The 26,422-nt window shown below is 36.0% G+C and overlaps 1 protein-coding gene across 1 annotated transcript in view; it reads left to right on the forward strand.

Moving 5' to 3' along the window:
* SYN2 (synapsin II) overlaps positions 1 to 25,486 on the forward strand; it is a 175,716-nt gene extending 150,230 nt beyond the window's left edge. The window contains exons 11-14 of the mRNA XM_050712811.1: positions 3,315 to 3,464; positions 17,938 to 17,998; positions 21,734 to 22,025; positions 24,623 to 25,486. Of these exons, the coding sequence (XP_050568768.1) occupies positions 3,315 to 3,464; positions 17,938 to 17,998; positions 21,734 to 22,025; positions 24,623 to 24,758 (639 nt within the window). The 3' untranslated portion in view covers positions 24,759 to 25,486. The remainder of the gene's footprint in view (positions 1 to 3,314; positions 3,465 to 17,937; positions 17,999 to 21,733; positions 22,026 to 24,622) is intronic.
* The last annotated feature ends 936 nt before the right edge of the window (positions 25,487 to 26,422 follow it).

The raw sequence follows: 26,422 nt of genomic DNA on the forward strand, positions 1-26,422 counted from the left end.
GCATGTTAACCAACCATTCTGTCAAGCCCAGCAGGGCACATTCACTAATTAATCAGCCTGGACCATTACCATTGAGTCTGAAAGCTCCACGGATTGTGAGTACTCAAGTAGTTTAAGTTGTGGTTCTAAGTTCCAGGGCATTTACTAAAACTGCCATGCTTCTGCCTAGGACACAAAAGCACTATAAAGGGTGTCTAAATTCCATTAAAATGTCATTGCTGGAACTCTGATGTGCATTACCTCTGTTTAGAGGTGTCCTAATTTTGCACTTGTATTTTTACATACATGAGGTGACAAATTACACTGATTTACCCTACCCTGCTTCTGGCAGCTGTCACAAGCTAGCAGTCTAACAATGGTAACTCTTAACTTAATATTCTTCTGTTAAATCGTACATCTGTCATGGGTAAAAGTCAAGCAATAACCTGACATCTATTCTATTTTAATTTAGAATGTGTACAGTTATTTTCCATTCCAATATTTAATCTCTTCAGACTCAAAACTTATATTCCTTTGCTATATTAATGCAAAATTTAAAGCAATTCTGCCTAATAACCTTTTTTTTTTTTGTATGAAACTGTGTTCCATCCAAGCAGACAAGAGTTATTTTACAACTGGCATTAAGCCATTCAAATCTCAGAAGTATAGATGTTATCTTATTTTTAAAACATTCAGACAGAGCTGAGATGGGTTTATAGATTTACTGAAGTGGTTGTGGTGTTTAGAGCAACACCTCAAAGCTTCTTTTATCCTTAGCCATAGAACTAAATTTTTCTTACATGTTGTGGTACACAACATAGCAGTATCTCCTAAAGAAAGTTATATGTGAACTTGCAGTCACAGAAGTATTTAGAAATAGAAATTCAGAGTCAAAGCTCAGTCCTCTGGATCTTAACCTGTCTGATCCTTTAGCAGGATCTTGTTTTAGGCAACTCATTTCACAGTCATTCCAAATACATTTTTTTTAATGTAAGTGGATATTAAACAAGGTGAGGTTTTCTTTCCACACTTGTGAAAGACGGATAACTGTTGCTTCTTCATACATTCATTCAATTCTTAGGAAACATTTGCTCTGGATCTCAATTATTATTTCTTTGTTTACAGTAGGTTTATTTTAAAGTCTCTTTGCTGTGAGGAAGCTTAGAGGAGACATCTAAATCTGAAAATCCCAGAAATGTGTTGCCAACATATTGCTTGCTAGTTTGCAATGTTAGTGTCTCTTACAAATGAACAAACAGAGGAATAATGCAAATGCTTTTGGACTTCAGGCTAATCTCATTATTAGAAAGAGGTAGTCTTTTTCAGTCTCAGTGAGAATTTCTTTAGAACTTATTTTGAAAATCCTCAAGCTTAGATAACATTCTTTACAGTGCAGCTTATTCTCAATTACAGTGCAAGAAATATTACAGTCCAGTGTTAGAATGAACCTACACGTTCTTTTAAATCTGAATGCCAATTCAGATACCCAGTATGACTGACTAATTCCTAGATGCATTTGAATACGTAAAGAAGGAAGGTAGAACTTGCTCTTGTCTATAAAGGAGATAGTGTGCAGTGTAGGCTGATGGACTGAGAAGAGTTTTGTTGTCCCTACTATATCCCTTCTACCCCATGCAAAGCAGATGCACTAGCTTTATGCTCTTCAGGCTGATTGTTGTGTCACCCCTACAGATAACGTTCTTCCCCTTTAAATATTTTCACAATCCGGTCTTACCATAAAATTTCTATATCTTCCCTTCAACTACACAAGCTGAATAACTAGCAAACACGCAAACAAACAAAAAGCTCCATGCAACAACCTACAGCAGAGTGCCTACCTGAAGAGATGGGAATCAGCAACTCCAGCCAAAATAGCCCTGCCTCCCTTCAGCAGAGCCCTCTTTCCTTTTTAGTCCTTTTGCTAGAGGTTGGATGAGAATGAGGGAAGTTTAAGATGTTTCTCTGACCCTAAGCACCTGCAATTGCCTGTGGCAGAAAAAGTCCTCCAGCACTCTTTTGACTCTGTTGAACCTTTCCAATCTTCTTCCATTTACCTGCAGTAGAGAAGGAACCACAGAAGCCAAAGATACACAGGAAAGTGCACTTCTGGAAGCTCTAAAGCACCCCCATAAAATTCACTGATTCTTCTGCATTGAAACCCATAAGGATTCTTTCCTTCTTCATCCACCATCTCTCTTACCAGCACAGGTTACTATTGCATTTACTGCAAGATTTGCCTACACTAGCAATACATCTTGTCCAAGATTTTTCTGGTGGACAGCTTTTCACAGACTGAAAATTAGATGGCAACAACTGAGCTTGTACAATCTAACTGGATCAGACATAATGACGTCTATAGAGTATATTACTGCTAATGTAGTCTAACTGCTTTGTGCCTCACAGCCTTTTATTAGTTACTAATACTATAGCTTGTATCGTAGGCCTGAATCACTTGTGATCCATAGCTACTGGAAACACCAGAATGCAGGGCTGCAGGTGACATGCTGTCACCTTTTTCTGAATAGCCTTGACACAAACTGAAAAAAGGATTGCAGCTTCTCAAAAGAGAATTAAATCCTTTGTTATTGTTGAAATAAGAATGGGCAGTGCCGTTGTGATTACTAGTTGGGGTCATTACCTTATCCTTATATTTTCTCTTTCAGGGAAAACATAGATATGCCAAAAATAGGTACACTGTGGAAATCACAAATAATTCTGTAGAAATAAGAAATCCTCAGAACCCACTGAAGTTAACTGAATTCAATATCTGTTTTATCCACCCAAATAGCATAATGAAATAATTGCCGAAATATATTAACCAGTCACATGTAGAATGGAAATAAACACTTTTTTATTTGTCTGTCTGATATTCTGCTTTCATTATGTTTGTTTGTTTGTTTGTTTGGCTTTTGAAATAGCTAAGAAGCTTTATTTGAAGTTTGAAGTTTTATTTGGCATTTCCATGTTCTAATTCAGCTGATGATCATGGTATGAGCCACAAAAACACCTACAAGAAAAAAGAATCTTTGAATTGTAGCTTAGACAGCAGTGCAGAAAAGTACTTTCAGTACAGAAAAGTTTTCAGCAGTCAACAGTAGAGCCTAAAAAAAGCCTTTTGCTGTGGAAAGAGATGACGTAAAACTGCTGTTCTCTTGCTCTGCTAACCCATATCCTCCACTTGGGCTTATTTATTTATTTATTTATTTATTTCCTGGTATCTTGTACCATGTCTACGGATCTTATTTGCCTTTGTTGTTTTTTTTTTTAAATAAAAGACCTGGCAGTCTACACAGATGTGAAATAAGTTTATGCTGGAGTATTGTTTTATTTTACAGGTAATGGACTGTGCAATGCCTCTGATTGGTGAGCATCAGACTGAAGACAGGCAACATATAACTGAACTAGTCGTAAGCAAAATGAACCAAATGTTGTCCAAAACTCCTATACCATCTCCTCAGAGACCCACTGCCACTCAGCAGCCTCAGGTAGGAAACCTTTGTTTTTAAAATAGAGCATCTTATTCTATAATTTTACACTCAAAATTTTCCTCTAATAATTTGGCTGGACAACTACACAGACATACCCTCAACTACAAGGGTTCAAGAGCTTATCAACATATTTAATAGGTTTGTCATATTTAAATGAGATTATCTCTAGACATAATTCTGTAGTGCAGGTAATATTTTGTTTTGTTGATATGGTTCTACTAGTAAACTGATAACTCTGGTTTCAGGGAACTACCAGGTTTTGTATTGTTTCCTTTCAGCTACAGCTGTATAAAATATCATGAAGGTTTAAATATCATGACAGATCATGACATCCCTGAGGACGTCAGTAAGAATGCTAAAACAATAATTCTTATGCATTTGTGAGAAGTGACTACTTCATAACTATATGATCATCTTTTGCTACCAGTTGTATTTCAGACTTTGGAAATCATCTTTGTGTTTCAATTTCCATGCTTACAAAATACAAAATCTCTTTTATTGATCCTTCGGGTAACTTATGAGGCTGTTGTTTATTTGTACAAGGCTCTAAGAGTGTAAAAGGGGTATATAAATGCTAACCAGCTTGTTATATCGGTTCATAGGCCTAGACAGCAGGTCTGGTCAAGAGCAGCATTATTAGCTACAATTCTCATGTACTTCTTTTAACATACTGAAGGAATAAACCATGACAGTACATTCTGACAATAAACTATTAAGGACTGTACTGCTACTCTACACCAGTGCAGCTCCATGGTGATCAGTGAAACAGCACAGTAAGCCAAACAGTAATACAGGAATTACCAAGCCTAAATCAAGAATCTATTTTTATTCCTAGTAGGCTCCACACCAGGTAAACAATTTGAAAACAATTTTGTGGCATACCTCAGACAGACTAGTTCTTGAGGTAGAATGACTAATATGTTCTTCAAATATATCATCATGTTTTAACTTATAAAAATACATCATCCCACATAAAAAAGTGCTGTGGTTTCTATTTTTATTACAGCCACTCAAAACTAAGCACAAAATTGTTTCAACCACAGAACCACATACAATGGAGAAGTTTCCATTCAACATGACTCAAGTCTATTGTAAAGAGCACTGAAAAAGAGGGACATGGAAGAGAAAAAATAAGTCACTTAATGCCAAAATACCATTTCTTTTAGGATGAGTAATTTAGCCATATACTAAAATGAAGTAAAGTGTCAAATCCAGAGATGCCTGGAGCATACCAATCAACATAAAACAAAATTTGTAACATTAATAGACAGATTCCCAGTGATTTAGTGTTTGAGATTTCACATTCTGGAGAGAAAAAAAAAAAAACCTAAGGTCTGGATAGGCATGCTTCCCTGGATTTCCAAGAAGACAAGGATGGAGAAATGTTTGTACTTATTGGTATCTTCTAAAGAAACTGGTTATCTGTTGAATGTAAATAGAGTTTTTATGTATTTCTAAAGAATACTGCCTATGTAAGACAAGGTCCAGAACGAAAATAGGACAAGCAACATTTTTAGAAAGTTTCTAAATTCCTCAGTCATTGCTGTCACTCATCATATCCATGAAAAGTTCGTTTGTTGTTTCTTTTTTGTTCTTCCCTCTTAGGCCAAAAATCTTTGAATGAATCAAAAGATAATATTTGCTGGCTAGCTGCTGAATTTCTGTTATATTTCTGCTTACTTTAGGTTACTGAAGAATTCAGCCTTTGCTAATGGCAACAGGATGTTATTCAATGTTAATCTTATTTTCCTTATCATACCCTTTAATTATGAGTTGCAGTTAATCAAAATCAGAAATATCTCTTCAGAATATTTGCAATATTTGTTGATCAGACTCTGGTTCCTTAAAAATTGCCTCGTCATATTATCCACCAGCTTAGGACAGACAAAAGTGACAAGAAGCTCTACAGAAGATGCCATTTGAAAATACCCATTAATCTTCCCAGATTTAAGGGATGATTATGAATGATCTATAGTATTTAAAACAGATATCTCCTCACACGACACTCATTTTTAACTAGTTCTTTTTCCTAAGAATAAAATTAGTTTGTTAAAACAAGCTGTCCCTTGCATCTTTGAACAGTTTTCTTCTTTTCTAATCTGAGACATTATTTTCTATTCTTGAAAAATACAGCCTGTTCATTGGCAGGGGTAGTGGGAGATACTGCATATTTCTGCAGGTCATATAAAATGGAAAGCCAGTAATTTATCCCAAATAAAGTATATGCATATGTATGCGTGGTCTTAGAGACCAAAGTAATACAAATATCAGAGTTAAATGAACAGTTTGCAGCCAGTGGTACAGCTATAGATGAGCTGCATTTTGAATTCCCTTATTATCTGCATGGCATTTTTAAAAATTATTTATAATGTATCCACTACTGTGGCATTGAGGGCATCCTGCATAAAAGAATGCTTCAATTTATAAATGCCCACAATGGTCACTACTGTTCCAGTTAACTAGTAATCCATCAGAAAACAAATCAATGATTAGGAAAACAAGTCTTTGTTTAGAGCTATGCAGCCAAATCTTGATGGAAATGATTGGCCTTGTAATATGTTCTGAAGGCCAACAAAGTTCTCTCTGTCAGAGTGCCAGAAGGAGCAAAGTCCAAAGGTAAGGCCCTCAGATAACTGTGTTGCTTATGTTGAAATCTCACTGGCATAGATCCTGTGATTCTGAATCTGAAATATCAGTTATACAGACATTCAAAATATATATGTTGTATATTACTTATTTACCCATTTGTTTATTTATAAACACTTGGGCAGGCTCTATAACAAGTTACACTAGTACATTGAAAGGCAGAGAATTAATCTATGAGTGAAAAAAGCTTTAATTTGCTGTTCTTTCTGTTGCACCTCACCCCCCGATTCTGGCTGCTGCCAGCAAACGGTGTGTCACACTTTTGAGGTCCCAGGCTACTGCATAACTTTGACAGCATGATCGAACCATACTGGGATAGAAAGTATTACAAAAAGAAAGTAATTACAGGATTCAAAGCTTACCAGTTTTGCTCTTATCAGTTACTTTGGGAGTCTTCCCACTAAAAAGAAAAGCAAGAATCCCTGGGCAGTTATGTCTGTCTGATATAATTGTATATAGTCAAAAAACTTTCAAAAATTAACTTATTTCTATTTATTTTAAAAACATGGAAGCTTGTTTTACCGACAACCATGATGAAAATATATAGTAGAACTCTAGCTAGGAATATGACATTTATGGATGTTTTTCCATGAGACAGACCAAAATCCAGGTGCTCTACTTGTGGGCAATAAATGAAATATAAATATCTTGCTTTTGTAGCCTCTTTTAACGCTTTTGACAAGTCAGCTGAGGAGCCTTTGTCAAATCTTCCTTAAAAAAACAACCAGTACATTAAACTACCCAGTGAAGTGTTCTAGGTAGTGGAATCACTCATCTGTCTCCATCTGTTGGTAGGAAAGATCGCCAATTAAAATTCTGCCTGAATTTGCAAAACTACAGGTGGTTGTTCAGTAGAGGGTGTTTTAAACTTGTTTCTGTGGCAGCATTTGTATACAAAACAATAATAGTAAAACATATTCAAAGCTGCATATCAAGTCATGATACTGGTTGTGATGGAGTAAATTCTGTGTAGAATATTACATTATGTAAGAATATTACCATAAAATGCAAATGACTACTGTAATGTTAGCAGTTGAAGCTAAGGAAAATCATATTAGAAAGTGTTTTCTCAATACAGCTTAGCTGAGACCATGTTGCATTATCCACAAAAGATCAAGGAATTTTGTATCCTTAATGGAAGGAAGAAATGCATGCACCAGAGGCACCAAATCCGTAACCACACAACATGACAAAGAGCATAGCATTACCAACTATATCCTGGTTCTGGTCCATTTAAAAGAAAGGAGTAGCACACCAGTTACAGAGCAATAAATAATGCAGAAGCAAAGAGGATGGTACTTTAATAGTTTTGAGACTAGAACAGCAGAACCTGGCATACTTCATTTCTTAATGTTCTCTTCTGCAAATCTGGAAGGCAGCATTAATCTGCTTGTTAGGTGAAGTAAACTCTGCTAAAGTCCAGGCATGGGCCTCATTTCTAAATGACATTCTGCTTTATAGTCTCATAGTTGATCTAATTTCTGGAAGAGGAACAGGGCCATGACTTGTAGGTTTGCTACAGCTTTGTGCCATCCTTCAGCTGCCTAATACTAATCCTACTCACATTAGCCAGGCTGTATTCATACCACTGACTAGCACCACCAACAAGAATTTTCCTTCTGCCACAGTCCCTTGGCACTTATTTGGAGGCACATATTTTTCTTCTCTGTTTTTGGAAGGAAAGACTGCCTAACAAATAAATGGTAAGAGATTACACTACATCTTTTTCTATGAAAGAAGGTAAACATAGAGTTTGAGTATTAGTATTTGAGAATCCTACTGCAAAACAAATCACTTCCTGGTGTGATTAAATCCATACTAACAGACAGGAGGTGTAATTTATGAATAGCTTGTATTAAGGAGGTTGCTGCATTTTCTGATGACCCCTAAAACCGTATGTACTATATTTCTTTCTCTTACGAGGACTTTTAAATAGGGGATAAATGGCAGCTCTGGCATCATATAACCATAAAACAGATGTACGCAGATTTGTGAAGTAGCATCTTATGGAAACCCAGACCCTTAATATACCCAAGAGATTAGCCTGATTTTCTCTCTGCACAGGGCAAGGCAGCACAGAGACCCCAGAAAAAGTCTGGGCAAGATTTTACTGTATGCCTCTTTAATTGTTTACTTTTCCAAATTCTTAATCATATTACTCTGTATAAACAAAGCAATATGTATAAACAGTCAATAAACAAGTAGTATATCTATGTAGCTGTTAATTGAGCATCTTCTGTAGTCTGCATTAGCATTCAATAAGTATATTCTGTTGTTAACCTCGGAAAGTTTGTATGCTGTTTGACAGACACTAGTGACTACAAACAAAATCATATTAATTCTTTACTTCTTGCTATGTGCATCTAGAAGCCCTTTTAAATCACAGACCCTAGTAAGCACATTACTTTTTATGTTAAAATGTTTGTCGACTTACCATTGTGACTTAAAGAAAAATTAGTCAGGCAGCAGCAAGTTGGCTACATTGCCAGAAAATTTAAGACATTGTCATCAAGACTTACCAGAGACAATAAAAAATATTGCTGGTGCATATATACACCATAGAACACTAAAAACTACATTTCAATGCTTATATAAGTCAAAAGCCGTTCTTAAAACTGGCATGTTAAACTGATTTTTACAAGTTATTTTTGAAATTGGATGTTCACTCCAGAGCTAGCAGTCTGTTTTACAGCAGTGAGTTTTGGTTCTTTGAATCCCAGCGACATCTTGTGGCCCCTTCTCTTTCTAATAACTGATTTTTAGAGCTGTGTCTTATTTAGTACTACAACTTAGTGCATCGTATTACAGAAAGTATATCACCTTAAACAACAAATTGGATATATATTTTGCTAATATAAAATGCTCCCTTTTCAGCCATTTCTCATAACTCTATTATAAAGTATTTACACCATTTTATTTCATTATTTTTAATATGGAATATATTTTAATGTGCTTATTTAATCTATACATATATAGAAGTGTATTATATATAAGTACACACAATACTTAGCCATGTATATTTGGAACAAGTTTATTTTAATCAAAGTTTTTTTAACCTTTTAGTTATTTTATCTTTGTGAAAATACACGAAAAACAGTTGTTATGATTTTAGATCCTAAATATACGGAATTAAGAAAAGCAGAAGAAAATAGAAATATAATGGAGCTTGAGCTCACCCCTTCCTGGTAAAAGGCACAGTGGAGGTACACTTCACTCCAGTTAAATTTACACCAGTCAAGTTTAATTATCACGAGTATATAATGGTAGCATATATTTTACTATACCAAGGATATTTTGTGCATCTTTCAATTTGACATCTATTTGAGGCAGATCCTACGTTCTTCATAGAAGTGATAGCGATCACAACAGAGGTGGAGATTCAGACTTAACTGCTGGATTAAGGATGTTTTTAAGAGTCCTGGATGAGGTATTTAAAGCAGTCACTATTTCATTACACAAAGATTGATTTATTTTAAGCATTTGAACTTGATATTCATGTAGTGTAATATTAAAAACAAAGTTCATGCAGGAAAATAAATCCTAAGATTTTTAATATTGACAACAGTTAAAAAGTAGTGGAGCACAACATACAGATGTTGAGAAGAGATTTTACTAAAAAAATTGGTTCTAAAGTTTAAGATAACCTATTTTAAAATGGCTATTAGGATCCCGTACCAGTAGGTGGAGTAATTACTAAGGAGGTAAGTATATTTTGCTCAGTTCTTTTGCTTATTTAGTCTTGCCTCTGAAGAGCAGGAACAGGTAAATAGCTTGCTGGATATTTGCTAGTGATGTCTACATAAATGTTTTTGGTGGTTAGCTGGGAATGTATCAATTAAATGAAAATAATTAAAACAAAACACTAGTAAGTGCTTATCTTTCCTAGTTTGTTTTGAAATAGTGTGCCACAACTAAACAAGTGTGCCTTTACAATGCCCTTTTTCAAAGGCTCTGGTAACATTTAGATAATAAGAGAAAACATACTAAGGGGCATATATTAAAGATTTAGGATTTAGGATCTGCTAACATCAACAGAAATTTGTACAAATAAAATTAAAGTTTTCAATATGTTGCCTGATTTTTTTTTTCCTTTTTTTATTCTGACTACTCTATCTTGAATTTTTATTGCCAGCAGAGTACCTGGAAGAATACATGACTCCTGCAGATAAGCTGAACAAAGCTTGATAACAGAAAGAGTTGCTCACAAAAATACTCATTAGAAGAGAAAACCAAAGGAAAAAGTCCCACTGGCAACCTGACAGAGTCAAGCATCAGGTCCAGGATGATCAGGATAACTTAAATTGTCTGTAGGGTGTAAGGCAGTAAGTAGCCTTAGTGCTAATCATTTTTATAGTAGGGAAGACAACAAAATGATAGCTAAAACTGAAAAACATAACAAGGATTACAAGTTAATACTTTTTCCTGCTTATTTTAATCATAGTAACAATACTGTTAAAAAAACCCTCTCTTTTTGTCTTTACTATGCAACAAAATGCTTTTGTTAACTTTTTGATCATATTCTGCCATATGATTTTCTGATCATCTACCAATCTACCAATTGCGTTGGCAGAAGCAGACACTCTCTCTGAGAATTCTGAAACTCGATGGTGTCTACCCTCAAGGATAATTTTAACATTTAATTCTTAAGTAATCATGCGCCTACCACTACAGAGTAGTGTATATGTTCTTAATAGACTTCTGTGAGGAACAGCTTTCTTTTCCCACAGACATTTTTTGGAGACGTCAAAAACAAATATCCTCATTCCATTATAGAGCAAAATGTAGTCTTTTCAAAATAAGAACAAGGAAAACATTGATCCTGTCACTATGGAACAGGCAATAGCTGCCACATAAATACAGACAGTCTAAGTTAGTCTCTCATTGTTTGGTCTTAGTGCTATAATTACTATCACATAAAATCCTTTTGATTTTTTATTTTATCATATTGTTCATCTATTTTTACTATCTGATTTTGTTTATCTAACCTGGACGTAATAGAAATACCTTTTTTGGGGGAGGAGGTTTTCCTTGGTCTCCTTTCTTTTCCCCACTGTGGTGGGTGTTTGTCTTTTACTTTTTTGTTATCATTCTCTGTCTCCATTTGACTTTTTTAATTTGATTTCTCTGATCTTTAAGTCATAATGTGTTAAGCAAAGCCATTTGGTTTTACTTTGTGTTTAACTTGCAAGGATTCTGTCCATCTCCCCAGCAGTCATCACCACAGTTTATTTGAATAAGGACCATGTGCTAAGTAAGCATTGTGATTTTTAAACAAGGATAAGCACAAAGAGAAATCATGGAAAATCCCAAACAGAGCAGCTCATTTTCAAATATTCTTGACTTGTCCATAAGAAAACACAAGCATCCTCCTTTTCCCCCCACCACTTCAGGCACTAATCTAGTGTCTGATCAGTGCTCCATCTGGATAGTTGCCAGTAGAGCAGGTTTGTCCTCAGCTGCCCATAGATCATTCCCCAGTGTCTCCCTGCTCCTAGGAGAGACTCAGGGAGGTTTTCAGAGTTCAGACCAACCACTACTGATGCTTCATCCTTGTGGCTGTGTACTTGTGCTGTACCAGGAGAAGCAAGAAAAGAAGCACATGCAACCGCTGACAGACAAATCTTATGTTCTGTTCAGGTTCTGAACTTTGCTTTTATTTCTGGTAGAGCTCAAGTGTTTAACTCTGTGACTACTTCTTTCCCAAGCCACTTCCTGCTCCACTGTTCTGTAACACTGCTACAATCATATTAAAATATACCGTGGGTTATAACACTGGACCTGAGTTAGCTCCATCTTTTTTCAGACTCTGTTTTGAAGCACAAACTTTAGTTCTGAATGGATACAGCAACGATGGATCTTTGGAGCTCCAGATGAATGTATCCAGATGAATGTATGATATGTATCCAGAGGTGTCTATGTACACTGAGAAAGGAAGTTTAACTTTCCTGTAACTGGACAGTCTTCTAGATATGTTGTACCTCTTTCATTTGCCTGGCCATTTATCTCACAGCTCTCTTTCTCTGGTACAAATGTGCACACACACATTTCAGTCTCAGCTGCTTTAGCACACAGGGGGAGCTCTCTCCTATCACATAGCCCACATTCCTACCTTGTCTGTGGGGAGCAATTTTTCTACTGGGAAGAACTGCCTGAAAGCTGCTGTGCAACTTAATACTTTTAGTGTTCCCTTTTCAAAAACAGAAGTTGAAATCTGGCTTCATTAAGCAAGAGTTGCAATAATATCAGATTGCATCCTTGTCCATTAGAAATACTGACTGCTTCTGGGAGGGGACCATTTAGCTTCTACAAATGCTGCTACATCTTCAGAAACTCTTTTTTCCTGATAAATTGACATCCTAATTTTTCTCTAGAAACATTATCTTTTTTGGTAGTGGGTATGATTTTATTTTTTATTTTTTTTCCCAGCAAAACAATAGAAAATAAGACTGGCATGGACAATGAGAGGTTACCTGTTTCAGTGTCTCAAGGAAAATACTGGAGGCAGAAAATACTGCCCTTTAACAGCAGTGAGTTCATAATATGATACTCATTCTTAAGACTGTGTAAAAATATTCAAGAAGAAAACTCTTTTGTAGGAAGTAATTAGTTATCTAACAATAGAAAGCACTTAGTATACAAAATATAAGTTAGAATAATTTTTTATGCTTACAAAAAACTTTTTCAGTGCATATTGTAAATATTAATCCAAGTAAAATTAAGCTGTATAGCTTGTTTTCTCCTCTTAGCAGTCATTTCCCTTTCCATTCAGAGGAAGATTTTACAGGTTTTGTATAGGTAGTTTGGAAAGCTGGTTGAGCAACAACAAAAGCTGGTCTAAACTTTTCCATTCTTTATCACAACTTCAACATGAAGAAATTCTATACTGGCATCAGTTTTGCTGAGTATCTTTTCCATATAGAGTTCCTTAGTGGAGAAGGGCAGCACTGGACACTGATACTCCAAAAAAATGTACAAAGCAGGAGCCAACTCTCCTATAGCTGGTCACTTTGTACTAGACAACGTGAAAGTGGCTTCTTTTTAAGGTAAGCCTTAAGGCATCTCTGCATCATCACTGTAAGTAGGCCTGTTTCACTGCCCATCTCAGTCCACAGGGAATAAATAGCAAAAACTTTGTAGTCCTGTTCAGCACCACTAGCAACACAAGGAAGCATTTATAAGTCACCTATGCCAGATTCACCCTGTACAGTATGAGGTCTGTACCAGCAACTGGTGAGAATCCCTGCCATGCTCACTGCACACTGAAGGTATGAAACAGTGAACAGTTAGGCACTAAGGAGTTTCTTATTTTTGGATTCTCCATATCATAATGTCGCTTCAACATCTCATTGCTTTGCTAAGTAACACACTATGTGCTTATTTCCAGCCCAGTTTTATTGGTTCACATTATGCTTTAGTCTAGCTTGTTTCCACTTCTTTACCACAACATATTTGCAAAAAGCAACCGTAGTGCCTTCAAGCCTCTATTTTGCTAAACTAAGCAAGACACAATCTTCCAAATGTTGTAGGTACGGACTCTTCCTTTATCTGGTAAGTTTATATTCATCCCCTTGAACAGGGGTGATGTTCCTCTTGTGAGGACAGAGTGTCTAGTTCTCTGTCACTTTTCAAGCATTCATTTACTATTGACACCCTGCTTAAATGATCTAAATTACTTCTCTGCTTTGCAGTAACTCTTTTTCTTAGTACTCCTGCTTTGTTTTACTTTTATTCTTGTTTCCCCTATGAGATCAAACTCAGCCTGCATTTTGGCAATTCTCAATTGATCCCTCTATTTCCTGAACTGAAAAATATGGCTTTCCCTTCAAATATTGAAATATCTTAGAAAAGCTTCTAGTATTGCATTACAAAGAAAACCAAATGAAACCCCAAAACAACTATATATGCTCCAACTATAGTTCACAAAATCTTCAAACTCAGCCAAATCAATATCAATTCTTGATGGGACTCAGTTTAGCATCTCTCATGCCCAAGGGCTATTTCCCTGACAAGCTGCTGCTTTTGCTCCCACCCATTTCAGCATTCTTCAGATTATTTGAAATTCAAATATATATGAATCCAATCTGCATTTATATAAATATAAAAGACAGAAAAAAGTAGTACCATTGATCAAATTTTAATACATCACGCTTGGAAAAACAGTCTTTTTCTGCAGTTCTGCCCCAAAAATTCTAAGAAGACCATTTCAGGTGAGTGTTGAAAGGAAGGAAGTGCTACAGAGACACCTACAGACACTTATCTTCTAGATAAGTAGCTGGGTTTCTGCTCTGGCTATAATTAATTTAGCCAATATTCTAAACACCACTATACAACCAAAGCATTGTTATATGCAGAGCTGAGAAATCACTACAGCGTATTTGTAGTATTCATGTGGCTTAGAGGCTTCCACAAATAAAGCTGTATTTTTTGTAATAGTTATGTAAACAATAAATCCCCTTTGAAGAGGAGAGATTCTATAAGCAGCTGTAGATAATGTTACTATCAACATCAGCAATCCTGTCTTTTTTTGGGAATTTGGATGTGATGTGAAAGCTGTACTCCATAAAATGAAAACCAAAAGGGCTCCTTACCCCAGCAGTTACCACACCTCACTTAGGTTGTCCTAAACCATACTGAAAACTGTAGTTTAGTTTCCGTACTACGAATTACTGTACCATACTGTACTACTAACTACTAAGCCCTGAGCATCCAAATAAGAATCTGTCCAGGGCTATTTTCCATGGCATATTCTGCATTCTAATCCTTGATTCCTGTAAGGTTTGAATTAAGCAGTAAGCAAGTTTGTAGATCAGAACTGCAGCGCAGGAAAACATGTTCGTACTAAAAGAAACTGGTAGGAGGGTGAGCTTCTAGGCTGGGCAACAAAGGAAAAAAAAATAACAGGAGAGGTGAAAACATCTGCAGGACAGGTCTAGTCCAGCATCTGTGTTCAGAGAGATTGTGTTGCCTATGAGGAGTTAGCAGCTCTTACAATTACATTGGCATACCACCTTGGAGAGGTGAGAAGTAACACTCTGTAGTCAATTTGCCAACAACTGGTGTTTTAGAAGAAGTCTGGATTTTATTAAAGGCCTTGGCTCAGGACAGCAAACAAGACTCTGGTTCAAAGCCTGTACTTAATATCAAGTATCAAGGTTTCTGACTGTCTGGAAAAAAAAAAAAAAAGAAAGAAAAAAAAAAGGAAAGAAAAAAAAACTCTTGAAAAGGACTGGATTACTAAAGACCATTGAAAAACCATGAGTAAGATTTCTCAATTAGGAATGTAGTGCTAATTAGTCTTTTTGGGTCAGCCTGGGTGGGTTGGCTAATTAGCAAAAGTAATATACCCATGTGATTGGCCTGGAGTGTGGGTGAGGTTCCTGGAAGCACCAGGTGATATCTGGTGAAAAAAGGATGTGTGGGTGGTAAAATCAGGACAGCTGCAGTCAATGACTAGAGTGGGGGAAATACATCTTCAACAGAAAATGCACAAAAGCTCTGAGCTTTCAGAACAGTTGAGGTAAGGATTAGCAAGCTTCTGTAAGGTTTATTGAAAGCCTAATTTAGGATAAAATAATTTCATGGTAAGATGGAGAGATATGCAGATTACATAAATACTGATGTTGTCAAGTCAGTTAAGTGGTGTGTGCGATAAAAGCTGAGACCATTCTGGTGCAAGAACAAATGGTAGACTTGCTTCAGCCTCAAGGCACGGAGGAGACTGGGGCCCTACAGATGTTGTTTTAACATTCAAGTAGGTGTGAGTTTTAATCACCAGCCTTTGTTCTCAGTTTCTAAATAAAATATGAGTTTTACCTATATAATCTTTTACTTTTGTTTTAGTAGAAAAATAGCCACATTCATATCCTCTCTAGTCTTTGTCTGCCACTGCACAGAGCTATTCAGATTGTTTTATGGACCTCTGTAAGGCTAGGAAGTCTATCACATGGTAATAGTAATAATGTTCTTTATAAAATACTACACGTGCTTTCTAACAAAAGTCACGTGATTGGTTCAGTCCTCCAGAAGGAGTCTTTCGGAAGTCCTTAAGCCCCAGTACTCACATTTTCACTTTAAGGACAAACTCCATGTGTCATACTTCAACACCAAAGGAAACAGAAGCTGTCTGTGATAGAGAACACCCAAATGCCCTAAGGTGTGTAGGGGAAGGTGCCAGGTGCATCTGAACAATAGTACTAGAATATGAAAGGAGTTAGCTCCTCTAGGGCAGCTTTTCAAGGTTTCCACTCTCTGTGCTAATTTCCCCAGTATCCAAGGAGTTACTGGTGTATATATGTATTGTTTAAATGAGCTCCAGTGCATCATACAGAGCAGTATCACAAATACTTAAGGTGTCACTGAAAAACGCATTGGATAAAAAGTGAACTTTTATACATGGTTCAGAAATTTAGAGAAAGGAGACAAATAAAACAAAGAAGACTTTACCCCACACTAAAACATTTCAGATTATCTGCTGGCAGTGTCTTTCTTTACGAAATTCTCTTTTTACGTATCCTCATCCTTACATTAATGGTTACCAAGAGCTATGTAACTGGATCAGTTAATATGAGAATTAGATTTTGCCTCATTCATTTTGTACGTATAATTTTTAGCCTTCATTTGGTCTTCTGAAGTGTGGTAACTCTGAATAATTAGAGTTTTGGACCTGTCCTATTTCCTTTTATTTATGTATCTAAACAGACAAAGCAATTTGGAACAGCTGCATACAATAGAGTGTTGTTGTCTTGTAACATTTAGAAAGTATAATTTCTAGATTGCTGTGCTGAAATTTGCATCACTATGAGTAAGATTTATTTCTATGGTTCTGAGATCAAATACAAATCTATTAGAAAATAATAAAAAAAACAGTAGGTTTTACAAAAAACATGCTTAATTAATTTTACATTTATTATTTAATACATTCTGGGTTTTTCCCTCAACAGATGGCAATTTAATCTCTGAATCCTTAAAAAAAAATCTAAGCTATTACATCCCATGATTTAACATGTTTCATTTTTTAAAAAATATTAGAGATGGGCCCAAGACAAAGCTTGGATTCAAATCCTAATGTTCCCAGAGGGTGTTCTGCTCCAAGCTTTTGGTTCAGGCCCATCTTTTCCTCTGGACAAGTATACATTTGAAAATGATACTGCCAAATAAATCTCCTGTTTTGAAAAGTTAAGTATTACATGTGTTTCTAATAACATGTCAGATGGAGTAGCATGAAGTAATTTTAATTATTTTCATTATTTGTCTGTGGTTTTTGCTTCCTTCTTTAATTTTGCTTAGCGAAACAGCTAACCTAGAGTAGTCCATCTTTCTTCCCATTTACAGTCGGAGAATCAAAATGAAACTAGCACTGCTGTGCTACCACTTCCAGAAACAAACAAATGTAATTAAAAATACATTATTTCTTGAATTACACAAAGATATCTGTTGAAGTCCCCTTTCTATTCAGTCTGTCCTAAAAAAGAAAGCAGAAGTGATGAGATATAAAAAAGTGTTTCAAGGTGCTAGGAACTGAAGGAGAAAGACCATACACAAATAGCGGTAAGATTTGAGAAGGCAATCCTTACATCATGATCACATGCTGCGAAGGGAAAACATTTTTATTTTTTTTCAGAATTCAGCTTTGAATTAGTCCAAGATTCATATGTCATGGCAGGCAGCAACTAAATTAGAAAATGTTATCTGGAATAAATTAAAATTATATGTTCAGACCCCAAACATTAAAGAGATTTCTAATGAAAATAAGGACAAATTAGTGGAAAATTGGAACTAAGCTACTCTAATTTTTTTCTCTTCTGTTTTCAAATATATTTTCCAGAGTGGATCACTAAAGGAGCCAGAGCCAAACAAAATCCCACCTCAGCGACCACCACCTCAAGGTTGTTTACAGTACATTCTCGACTGTAATGGCGTTGCAGTAGGACCAAAACAAGTCCAGGCTACTTAGATAATTGAGACTAAAAGCAAGGGTTAAAACAAAAACTATTAAAAAAAAAAGAAACAAAAACACAATCTTAAAAGCAAACATACCAGTTTTGTTCAATTTTGCATTGTTCAATGCTGACCTGGACTGTGTTTTTTCTATGCAGTGTCAACTATACCGTCTGGTTGTTTACTTGTTCATGTCTGTGCGTGTAATGCTTACCTACCTTTCTCTGTAAAATTTGTGATTTCAGGGCTGTTGTCAACAGTGTACAAAGAATGTGCCTCTTTAGAGCCCAGTGCAACTGTATGGATGGTTAGACAGTATTTTTTGAGTATTATATATCGTTCAGTAAAATACCACCGAGGTTCAAATATAAATACTTTTGCTTACTCTGTGAGTGTGTGCACAGTATACTCATCGCCTTTATTTTTGTGTGTGTGTGCGTGCATGAGTATTAGATAGATGATCCAGATATATTTTTTAAAGCCTAGATTAGAATTTGCTGGTGAGGCTTTCTATTTATAATTTTATAAAGTTTGTTAACATTTGAGTTTTACTTATAAGCAAGTGGAAGTCTAATATTTCAGAGACTCGATAAGTACGATACAGTTCTTCCCAAGGAATATTTAAAATATCTTCTATTTTACATACTGGTGTTCATATTTTTAGTATTTCTGCATTAAATTATTAGCTACAAAGCTATGTAAATGGGCCACCTATGTGCAATATCTCAGCGAAAGTGTGAGTATTTAATGTATCTTATTTCAATTAAGTAGTTCCTTTTGTTGTCATTCCGAATTAGTAGTATCTATGGAGATTTTTAAATAAAACAGTAATGCAAATACTTTCAAAATCTTATACTCACCTAAGAGTTAAAGCCCAGGTTATTTGGTGAGAAGTACCTCAAGGACTGTTAAACTTCCTGTAAGAGCTCATTTTTTTCCAAATACTGAGATGTTGGGAGATGGTAGACCAAGGTACCTTTAACCATCTAGAGATCTTGCCCTTTGATTGGAATGCAATGTTGGTGGTTTTCTTTACTAACTCAGGTCTATGATTTTAAACCTAGAAATATCAAGATAGCTATAAAGAAAATTCAGTCCCAGCATTATCCACATAAATAGGGTTTATAACAATTGCTTAAAATCAAATGTGCAAAAAGACTTGAGATGCCTGACAACTGCTATATTTTCTATAGGAAGATTATTTATGATTTTTGCATAAGCAATTTATAGTGTAATATTACAAGAAATGTACAGGTGGGCAGTTAATCTGTTGTGAGAAATCTAGCCTACAGTCACAAGCTACACAATGCTAGCATACCATAAAACTTAGTCGCGAGTGAGCCACAAAACTATAATTTGAATTTAGAATATGTACAAAGATGAGTAGTGGCCATTAGTTTAGTACAAACAGTTTTGTTTAAAGGGAAAACAGCTTTATGTTCTACTTCTGTTTTCCCTACAAACATTGGGAAAAAAAATTATCAGTGAGAATCATCGTTCTTAGCATTTCTTTTCTTTGTACAAGCTGGATGGTAAGATGAGAATTAAGGTATGCATTATTAGCTATTTAAATGTTTGTGGTAAGTGCTACTGTTTACTACCTATCAGTAACTTACATGAATATTTTGCTTTAGTGATCAGCATTTGTCTGGGTCAGTAATCATTCCAATGATGGCATTGGATATTTTGTTCTGTATTAAGGAAGTTCCACTTAGAATCAGGTTCACAAATCCTTACCTCCAGATACCATAAAAGTGAATAAACAATACTGCCCTGGGGTGAAGAAATGAATCTGATGACTGATTTTATTTAAAGCAGTTGGTATTTTTTGCATGTAGTAGTACAAGTATTCACAAGTGCTTTTCACATGACATTTGTGAGCTGTGTGTGCAAAAGAAGAGATGGGTGTTTCAGACAGGATTTCAGCTTGTTGACTGTAAAGGATTTACAAGGGCACACACTATTGCTACATACCACAGACAAGAAGCAAGCCAAAATGTCTCTCTGCATGTAAGCATGCTTAGGTGCAATATTGTGGGTAACAGGGAACAGATGTTTTACAGTGTAGGCTTAATGTTCAGTTTTGTTGAGTTATTTTTGGTAAAAGTTTCTTTCATGATTGTTGCCTTTTGTACAACCCAGCTGCAAGAAAGTGAGCAAATGCTGGAAGTGTGACAGCAGTATATCTTTTATGTGATATATCTTGTACAGCTTAATGTGCAATAAAAGAAAGTTATATCTGTCTTCAGTGTAAAGTTTCTGGCATTCAAGCCTGTATATACAAGTGGGGGAAAAGAAGCCTTTCTGTTTTTCAGTATTGAGTGAAGGGAGACTAATAAGCAAATGATCCTTATTAAGATGTTGCAAGACCATGTTATCACCTTCAAATATTTCCTACAAAAGTGGTTAAAATTAATAAACGATGAAGGCACATTCCTTAACATACAGTACGTGCTATTTATCTTTCTGCACCACAACACACTGCTACAACTGTATTAAAACTTCTTAAAGCATTAGTACGTGCTGTTCTCAGACACATACGCTGGAATCTCTTATAGTAAGTGGAAAAGTATCTATAATAACAATTTAAAAATATATATATTGCAACAGTACTTCCAGATATGAACATTTTCTTTTAGAGACCCACACAAGTCTTTTACTTGCACTGAATATCTGTGTAAGACTAAAAATTCCCAAATATTCAGAACATCTAGATCAGTTGCCTTGTATAATATTTACTGTTCAGCAAAGCTCATTTCCTTACTGAAGCATTATACAAACTAATCTCTCAGAATTTCATCCTGTCCCTTCCTCCCCTTAACTCAGATGTCCTGTGTGCTTTGTCACATGCAAGAATAAAGATTGTTTTAACAAATATCATCCAAGGAAACCACATTCGGACATCTGATGTGAGATAAGAGCAGCATGGCCACTGATATCTGACACAGCACTATTTCAGTCAGAAAGAGGAAAAAAAAAACCCTCAGTGATGATGTAGCATCTTTCAACCATGGATTTCACAATCAAGTCTACTACACGTGGTAGTTCCACACTTGCTACCGTATTTTTTCACTGTAATTCCTTCACAGTGGGAAGATCTCCTTGGTAAAGAATTAATAATGACTTTCTTTTGTTTCTTGTAATGTTCTTGATGTATTTCAACAAGAAGTTAAATAAGTTATCAAAAGACTTTAGATTAGCCAGAAAGTTTTCAATATAAAGTTGTTTTGTTGCTGTAAGAATGAATCTAAGAGGAATATTACAAAAATAACTTCTAAACTTTGGAGGAACAAAATTGTAGTAACTACACAGAAAATAGTAGCTGTATTGCTGAATTAGATATTATTGGTATATTCAATTCTCTCACAGCCTCTCCTTTAGCTGGGCCAAAATTATACCAGGTGTAATTCCACTAATCTAATTTGAAGTCAGTGGAGTTACTGCTAGGATAAATTTGGGACGTAGCATTTTTATGGATGAATCAGATGGCTCCAAGCAAGTTACTAATGTACCAACTGTGATTAGTAGTATTGACTACATTAAGCTGCAGTCCACATCAGTAGAATTTTGCCTCAAAAGTAAAATTAATCACATTCAAGGATTATTTTAAAGTGTTGGATATGAATCTAATAAGAGCTCTTTGATACTATAACATTATGAAGTTTTTCTTGTACTGAACCTAGGGGGCCCAGTGCAACCCCAAGGAATGCAATCACAAAGCCAGGAGCCATTGCAGCCACAGCGCATGTACCCCCCTGGGCAGGCAGCAAAGCCCTCAGCTTCCCAGCCACAGCGTCCGCCTGGACCTACAACCCAGCAACCGCGTGCCCAGGCTCAAGGTCCCTCCAGCACCCGATTAGCAAAGGAAGCAGAGCCACAGCCTGCGCCACAGCCACAGCCCGCGCCACAGCCACAGCCCGCACCACAGCCACAGCCTGCGCCACAGCAGAAGCCTCAGTCTCATCCCCAACTTAAGTAAGATTTGCTTTATCAGTTTTCTTGTCTCCTCACGATACGCTTAGATTTGTCGTTGCAGCTGTAACTTGGGAGCTGGTCTAACATTCATGAAAGGATATACGTATGTTCCCAAGTCTAGAATGATGTTAAGAAGTTTCAGAAAGCTTATTATCTGTTTATCATTAGGAAGAGAGTAGTAGTAGTTATATCCTGTGCTACACAAAATTTCATATATTTGTTGTGCAATTTCTGCCCCAACTAGGTCTGACATAAAAACTCTTCATCTTTCTCTTTTTTTTTCTTTTTATGTCACTGACTCATGATCTGGGTGTGCTGTAAGCTTGCACAGAAAAGAGGAAGTCTTATCTGTTTTAACTTTTAACCTCACAGTCACTCAAGGAACAGATTCCAGTTTCAAAAGGCCTATCTCAGAAACAATGCAAATGAACACGCTGCCAAGCCGTGTTTCTTACAGTCACACTCTGGTCATGGTTATACATTACTACTGACTGTACGGCACGAGTAACTCAGGCAGGCCCTCTCCGAAGGAGAGGCAGGACTCGCACAGACAGCTGCCTGCCGTTACCTCACTGCTGGAAGGTTCCGCTGGGCACAGCACGCCAGTGGTGCTCTATCTGGGCAGCCGCATGCTGCAGCACAGAATGTGAGAAGGATGTGTAGCTACATATTCTCTCGCAGCTTTAACCCAGTAAGCAGAAAACAGGGAGAAGGTGTTAGCAATGATTTGCTGGTTTTCAGCATAGTGATCCTGACACACACTACTTCCAGTAAAGTCGAAGATGCATTCTGCTTATTTTGATAAGTAAAAATACCTGCACATAGTTGTCGTTTTATCCATTAATGCAGATCCCCCTTTTCCACCCACTCATTTGCTAATGCTAGCGTGAACCAATTCCGAGTCCTCGCCTGAGCACAAGTCAGTGGAACAGACTTGTTAGGTGACAAGATGCAAAGATGACAATAGTCAAAACAGGTCAAGTATAGTTGCTAATGAAGAAAAGATTTTCATTGCTTTCCTAGGACAATGTATTTCTTTAGTTTTATAATCACTAAACTTGGATTAATTCATCCACTACTTAAGTATACCTAAAGAATAGGGAGGTCAATTTTCTTAAGCAAGGTGGAAGACTCTAAACTAGTTTAAAACTTAACTTGTGCATTTCTGACATTTAAGAAAAATGGTGAAAAACAGGATGGAAAAACTGTACCATATACATTTTCCCAACTTTCTCCCTTTCCTTAAGTCAATTGTTCAAATGGAGATTCATTTTTCTCTTCCTTAAGTGGAAGAGAATAGTTTCTATTTAAAACAAAACAAAACAAAACAAAAATTACAGATTTTAAAATGCAAGCCATATTAAGAGGAGCTTTTCTAACTTTCAAGAAGCAGTTTTAGGTCCACTCCAAGACTCAAATCTCCTGCCTGTAGGATTAACTCTATTTGCATGTGCATGCTTTGTATTCACCCACATGCTGTTGCCTAACCTGTATGTACATGTTATTAATCTGTGAATAAATATTTAATTAGGCTACTTATTGTGTTACTAATCAAGTCAAGTGCTGCTTCCCACCCTCCCTCTTTCAGTGAGTACAAACAAACATTTATCAGTCTATTCTCATTAACACAACTATAATTTATGAAAAACCTAAAACGCCTGTAGCACTGTTTGCTGTACATTATTAGTTCAGAGGCAGAGAAGTTGCAAGCCATGGAGAGTATAAAACAACCTGAATAAGGAAAGTGTTTCAGTTTTACTGTAGCCAAAACTGAAATCCTATTATTGTACTGAGATAAAAATGAAATCAGTTAACTAGTTTTACTAATGCATGGACGTCTTCATAAAAAGATTATAACTCACTAATGTTTCCTATTTAAATTCAAGCCTACCTTTTAAATGTTATTTTACCTGAGTTAGTTTTAAACTTCAGACATTTTCCTTCTTGTATGTTACTTTACTCATGCTTACAGAGACTTAAACCATGATTACATAATAGCACTAAAAACAGACTAGGATTACTAGACTAAATGCTTACAGGCAAGCAAAATGATACCCAATTTGGGGAAATTTTTGAAATAGGAATAGTGTCATTATACTTCCACTGAGGATGAAATATATCTAACGCAGCAGTGGAGTACATTACGACTTTAGGATTCACTCTTCAAACTCTTGTTGATATACCTGATTTTTCTGTATGCATATATTTTTTTGCAGACTTCAGAAACACGATTATTCATCATCCTGTGTTGGGTAGTGATTTGAATTAAGAAGACAGGCCCAATTTTTCCTTAAGTTCTAATTTCTGTCATCCAATTTACTAGACCTGTTTCAGGTCTGTAAAAAGGCAGTGTATCCTCTAACAAAAAGATTATCCTACTTTGCAAATCAAACTACCGAAAGAACATGCTGTATTGCAGCAGCTCTGTATGCTACATCTAACTTTATTACTTGTGTTGAATATCCATTTTGTTCGCATGGAAACTGTCTACATCTCATGGACATTTTTCCTTTTCTCATAATTTATATGTGTTATTTGTGGATGGAATTTGATAGACAATATGACCATACAAAACATGTTATATTTTTGTCTTGCAGCAAGTCGCAGTCTTTGACAAACGCCTTCAGTTTCACAGAATCATCCTTCTTCCGATCATCTGTGAATGAAGACGAGGCAAAAGCTGAAACCATTCGAAACCTGAGGAAATCTTTTGCTAGTCTTTTTTCTGATTAGCCTGCTTCATCTAAATGCACATAGCATATAGTCTAAAAACTTCGTGAATGTTACATAGGTTTTGTTTTCCCTGTGACAGTATCCTTCTCTCCTGTGCTAACTGTTGTATTAAGCAATATGTTAAACTTACACAAAACCAGAAGAAGGACTTTGTTGAGATTCCATTCAGGAATGTGTATCGAGGTAAAGAAAGAAGAGTTCTATTACTAACACAGAATGCCAAATTCTGTGGTCCTTATCTATTGTAATATTGTGGCCTTACTGTGACTGAACTATATAATCCTATTTGAGACTCCTTTGTAGAACTGTGTTAATAAAGCATTGAGTTATGGGTTTCTTCTTGCTTTACCCATTTCCAATGCATTGCAATGCATGTGTATTTTGTGCGTAAATGTTTTGTACTGCAGGAGTATAGTCTTGGTTTGTTCTTGCCTCCCAAATTTAGGAGGCAATTCACACTGACATTCTTGTCAAGCTGCATAAATAGTGTGAGAAGGTGAAGCAGTTTCTTCTTCCTTATACAATCTTCCCATCAGCTGATTGTAGACTTCTGATGTATTGCTGACAGTTATCAGTACACAAATTAATGTCCTAAGTAGAGTGTATATGTACTACTGTATCTCCATATCTATTTAAATTTATTTCCAAATTGTAACCATAACTGGTTTTAGTTGCAAAGAATATGCATGATGTTACCCTTATTTTTGTGAGCACCTTCTAATAAATGTAAAGTCCCAGCCTGATTTAAAAAATGTCTTTGACAAAGCTTGTTTCAACATCAGTATATATTGTTTATTTTAGCTGATATCAAAAGGGTATCTTTGTGATTATAAAATATTGGTCATAAGCCACAACTGGAGAAAATAGACTATCAGAAATAATTCCCTTTTATATGGGCATCATAAATATACCTTTTAGGAAACATATTTTCTAAGAAGTCATGTATTTTATAAATAACTTGTGAAAACAGAATTCATCTCAGACTTTGGGGTAATAGCAGCATATTTTTTTATTATCTGAATGAAACTGAAGTTGATTAGTAATCTCTAGACTATCCCTTTCCAAATGAAAACCATGCTATTTTGCCTATCATGAATTATATGCAGCAGTGTTCCTTGCTAGGAAACAGTGTTAGCAGGAGAAACAAGAGAAGATAACTGCTATATTAGTATGTTCAAGGGAGAAAGTGAGCAGCACAAGTTTACTTTTAAACCCGATGGAATTTGTAGTGGGTTTGTAGAAATGCATCTATTTGCCTCAGACATTGTACTTTCTGTACTAATACATACACAAGTGTTAGTTTATGAAGTATAGGTAAATCACAATAACCCTTTGAAGGCATACGTCCTTTCAGCAGTTTTGGATTCCTTTCGATGAAGAGTCTGGCTTGGGCCAAGAGGTTGGCAATGAAGCATGGAAAGTTTCACCTCCAGTGATGTCAGAATTAAGTTCGTACATTAGTATCTGATATCTCTCTGTCAACATGGTCTAAGTTGATGATCTTAGCATATATATTTCCTGAAAAGCAGGCATGTCTAAATCACAGGCAACACAACTGATACGCTTTTTGGATTGACAGTGAGGACTGACTCAATATTGCAGTTGCCCAGAATAATGCTTTCCTCCAAGTTAAGACTAAAATGAATCTAGGGTCAAGACTGCAG

The sequence above is a fragment of the Cygnus atratus genome, chromosome 10 (assembly GCF_013377495.2).
Source record: "Cygnus atratus isolate AKBS03 ecotype Queensland, Australia chromosome 10, CAtr_DNAZoo_HiC_assembly, whole genome shotgun sequence".
Taxonomy (NCBI): domain Eukaryota; kingdom Metazoa; phylum Chordata; class Aves; order Anseriformes; family Anatidae; genus Cygnus; species Cygnus atratus.